This window comes from Propithecus coquereli, unplaced genomic scaffold (assembly GCF_000956105.1).
Source record: "Propithecus coquereli isolate 6110/MARCELLA unplaced genomic scaffold, Pcoq_1.0 Scaffold294, whole genome shotgun sequence".
NCBI classification, from domain to species: domain Eukaryota; kingdom Metazoa; phylum Chordata; class Mammalia; order Primates; family Indriidae; genus Propithecus; species Propithecus coquereli.
The window spans coordinates 3,774,751-3,778,387 of NW_012148552.1; the positions used below are offsets into that span (position 1 = coordinate 3,774,751).

Sequence of the window (3,637 nt, forward strand, 5' to 3'; positions counted from 1 at the left end):
ATCAACATTAGCCAATATATAAACACTTCAAAATGATTTAACGTTAATTAATCTCAACACCCCTTTCACTTCTCGGATGTGTATTGGTTGGGACACTACATCATGTGGTCACCTGGCCACAGCTCTGGCTGTGAAGTAGTTGCTCTGCAAAAGCTGTGGCCTGGGGAGGGGGGACAGAAGTCTCTGCAGGGCACCAGGCAGGGAAGCCCCTCCCAAACTCACCACCCTGCCGCCCCACCCTCTGCTGGTGCTTTCCTCAAGCACTGAGAGCAAGGCCGACAGTCCACACAGGCAGGCTGGGGTGGGGACCTGGGGAGGCTGTGAAGTCTGTCTGGTGCGGCAGGGAAGGGCTCCGGTCTGGGGACTAGGGAGAGCAGGTGTTGGGCACAGGCAGGCTTTAGAGTGACAACCTGAGGAGCTCAGGCTGGGCATGAAAGCAGGCTGCACTGGCCGCCACAGAGGCATCTAGCACAGGGCAGACCCTGCTGGGCCAGGCCTAGCACTGTGTGCTTGGCCTAGGGAAGGTCTCAGGTAGGGGCTCGGGGCTTCCTCTTAATCCTCTAAGTGGGTGCACAAACCAGTGTAATTAGAAAATAAAGCAAGCATCTGGTGCGTGACTCAGCAGGGCACCGTGGCCACACTGATGACATGAGGTCGTGCATCAACAACCCGGCTGCAGGACTACCTGGCGTTTACCTGAGAACGAAGAGGAATGAGACAGGACCACCACAAACTCACAGCTCAGACCCCACCTTTAGGCCAGTGGATCTCACCAGGGGCCGTTCTGTCCCCCAGGGGCCGTCTGGCAATGTCTGCAGACATCCTAGGTTGTCACGACACGGGGGTGGGGGCAGGATGCTGCGCAATGCCCCACAGTGCACAAGGCAGGCCCAGCTGCGAGAATGATTCAGGACCAAAGGGACTGTGCTGTTCAGACACACGTGAGCACACTCTTCTCCAGCGACGCGCGCCCAAAACGAACACACTGTCCACATTTGTTCAACTCCCACACTGCAGGTATTTCTCCACCTCAGCCGCCCGCGTGAGCTGGACCTCACCAAGGTTACTCAGAAGGTTGTTAGGAGGGAACAGAGCCAGGGCAGCACGCATCTCCCGGACTCTCCTCCTGCCCTACTTGTGACCCTCAGCTGCGTCCCTCAAGGCTGCACACAGGGAGCAGCCCCAAGCCGCCCCTCCTAGTTCTGCCATACGACCTTTACAGTTTCTGCAGAGCACGAGGTATCTAGTTGTTTTATTTGTTCACTGTCTGCTCTTGCTCCCATTAGAATGTGAATTCCATGAAGCAGTCTCGACACAGTAAGGCACATCAATATTTGTTGAGTTAATATCAAGAAAAAACCAGCATCTTCTAACTTTCCCGTAAGTAAATGAAAAATTTAGCAGAATTTTCCTTTTCTCAGCTCTAGGTCAGAGACTATAAACAAAGTTTCACGGGGATACAGCCACAGCCTCTCAGCTCAGGTACGTCCCTGGTTGCTTCCAGCTACAGATGCCTCCGTCCCAGAGGCGAGGATCTCTGCAGAGACCTTGCATGGCCCACAGGCTGCACCTCTATTTTAGAGTCCCATTATCATCTTTTTTTCCACATTGTATTTTCTCTTTCAAGAATGTTCTTTTGCCATGTCATTAGTTTTTGTGATGATATCAACAGCAATTCTGACACATTCGTACGGGTCTCTCTCAGCCTTGAGAGAACAACTCGAGTCCCCTCACTTGAGGTTTTGTGTACCAGGAAATCCCCCAGCCTGAGGTCAGGAAACCCCACCCCGTCTTCGTTCCCCAAGGCAAACTTCTCTTCTGTGCCTCATCCGCATCCGCAGCATCCAGCCATTCCTGGTCTTCTCCATCTGAGGCGTGTCCCCAGGAGGCCCCCAGGAGGGGCTTCCTGTGAGCATGGGTGAGGGGCCTGGACGATCAGAAGCATCTTTCCCAAGAACAGAGAGTCTCTCCGACGGGCAGAAGATTTTAAAATCCCAATAGTCACCTATCAGTTTCATCCTGGGGACCCCATGGTTAGCAATCAAGGTCAAGAAGAATAAAAGCGCTCTTTTACTCTTCTCGTAAAGTAGTGGGCTGAGCCAATCGCTCTTTGGCTCCCAGGCTACAGGCACCTGACTCTGCTCACGGCGGTAGAAGACACTGCTCCTACTCATCTTCTGGCATTCACACTGGCAGGCTGTGCACGTGGACATCAGCTTGGAAAGCACCGCCCCAGGCAGCTTTCCCAACCCCTGCCCTGATACAACGTATGTACAGGGAGGAGAAGCTGAGTCTCCCCTTAGTCTCTGAGTGTCCAGCTCCTTACTCACTGCTGCAGGCAGCAGGTGCACAGTAAATAGCTGTTGAATTAAATGCAATAAATGGCATCGACAACTTATTTCTTCAGGCATAAAAACAAAACTTTAGAGCAGCCAAAAATAACGGCAATTAAAAATGGTATACCCTTTTGGAAAGGTACAAGGCTAACCCCAAGCCCAAATATTTTAAAACATTTGAAGTACTTTACTTTTATTTTTTTGAGACAGGGTCTTGCTCTGTTACCCAGACTAGAGTGCAGTGGCATCATCATAGCTCACCGCAACCTCAAACTCCTGGCCTCAAGCAATCCTCCTGCCTCGGCTTCCCCAAGTGCTAGGATTACAGGCGTGAGCCACCGCACCTGGCCTGAAGTACTTTAAAAAGATATTTTATGTGTATGTATACCTGTAATGCTGTTGACTTAGATTACTAACTTAATAATTATATGGAAGGAACTACCCAGAGATTAGAGACTGCATTCAACAAATCAGCACAAATGAGAGCAGGAGTTTAACCAGTGACCGCCCCCCGCCCAAAGTCCACCCTACATTCGAGAGCCTCTGCATGAAGCTAGCACCTGGAGAAGACATCTAGTTCCAAAACCCTGTCCACAAACAAAGCATTCCCAAATTTAATCCTTTCAAGGACATATGTAGCCATCTGAGATTTAATACATGAAAATCCTTTAAGACACAAAAACTTTTAGATGTGAAACAGAGATCCCTCTAGCATACCTTCACAGACACTCTCCAGAGAGAAGTACGTGGTCTGGTTAATGTAGCCGGCACTTGCCATTAGGGAAGTCACACAGCCGATCAGCATTCGGGGGCTGGAGTCTGACAGCCCCCCACCGTGGTTCTTCCTGTCGTCTTCCCATTTATCAGAGACAGCTTCTACCTGGAGGACAGACAAGCAGCTTTTAAAACCATGATAAGAGGACCATGAGAAAAGCAAACTACAGGCCAGTATCCCTGTCTTAGTTCATTAGGGCTGGGAATTCCAAGATCAAGGGGCTGGTGGATCCAGTGTTTGGTGAGCGTCCTTGTCCTGCTTCATATGTGACATCTTCTCTATGCAGCCTCACCCGGTAGACAGGAACGGGGAGTTCTCCGAGGTGTGTCTTACAAGGGCTTTACCCTCATGACTCAATCACCATCAAAGCCCCCACGTCCTAATAACATCACACTGGGGGTCAGAATTTCAGCATATGAATTTGGGAGGATATCACCATTGAGTCTACAGCAATCCCTTATGAATATAGATACAAAAGTCTCCAACAAAATATTAGCAAACTGAGTGTAGCAGCATATTAAAAGGC

General features: G+C 50.2%; 1 protein-coding gene across 1 annotated transcript in view; it reads right to left on the bottom strand.

Moving 5' to 3' along the window:
* MOV10L1 (Mov10 RISC complex RNA helicase like 1) overlaps window positions 1–3,637 on the bottom strand; it is a 72,998-nt gene that overhangs the window by 50,645 nt on the left and 18,716 nt on the right. Inside the window, exon 2 of the mRNA XM_012648740.1 lies at window positions 3,054–3,216. Coding sequence (XP_012504194.1) covers window positions 3,054–3,216 — 163 coding nt within the window. The remainder of the gene's footprint in view (window positions 1–3,053; window positions 3,217–3,637) is intronic.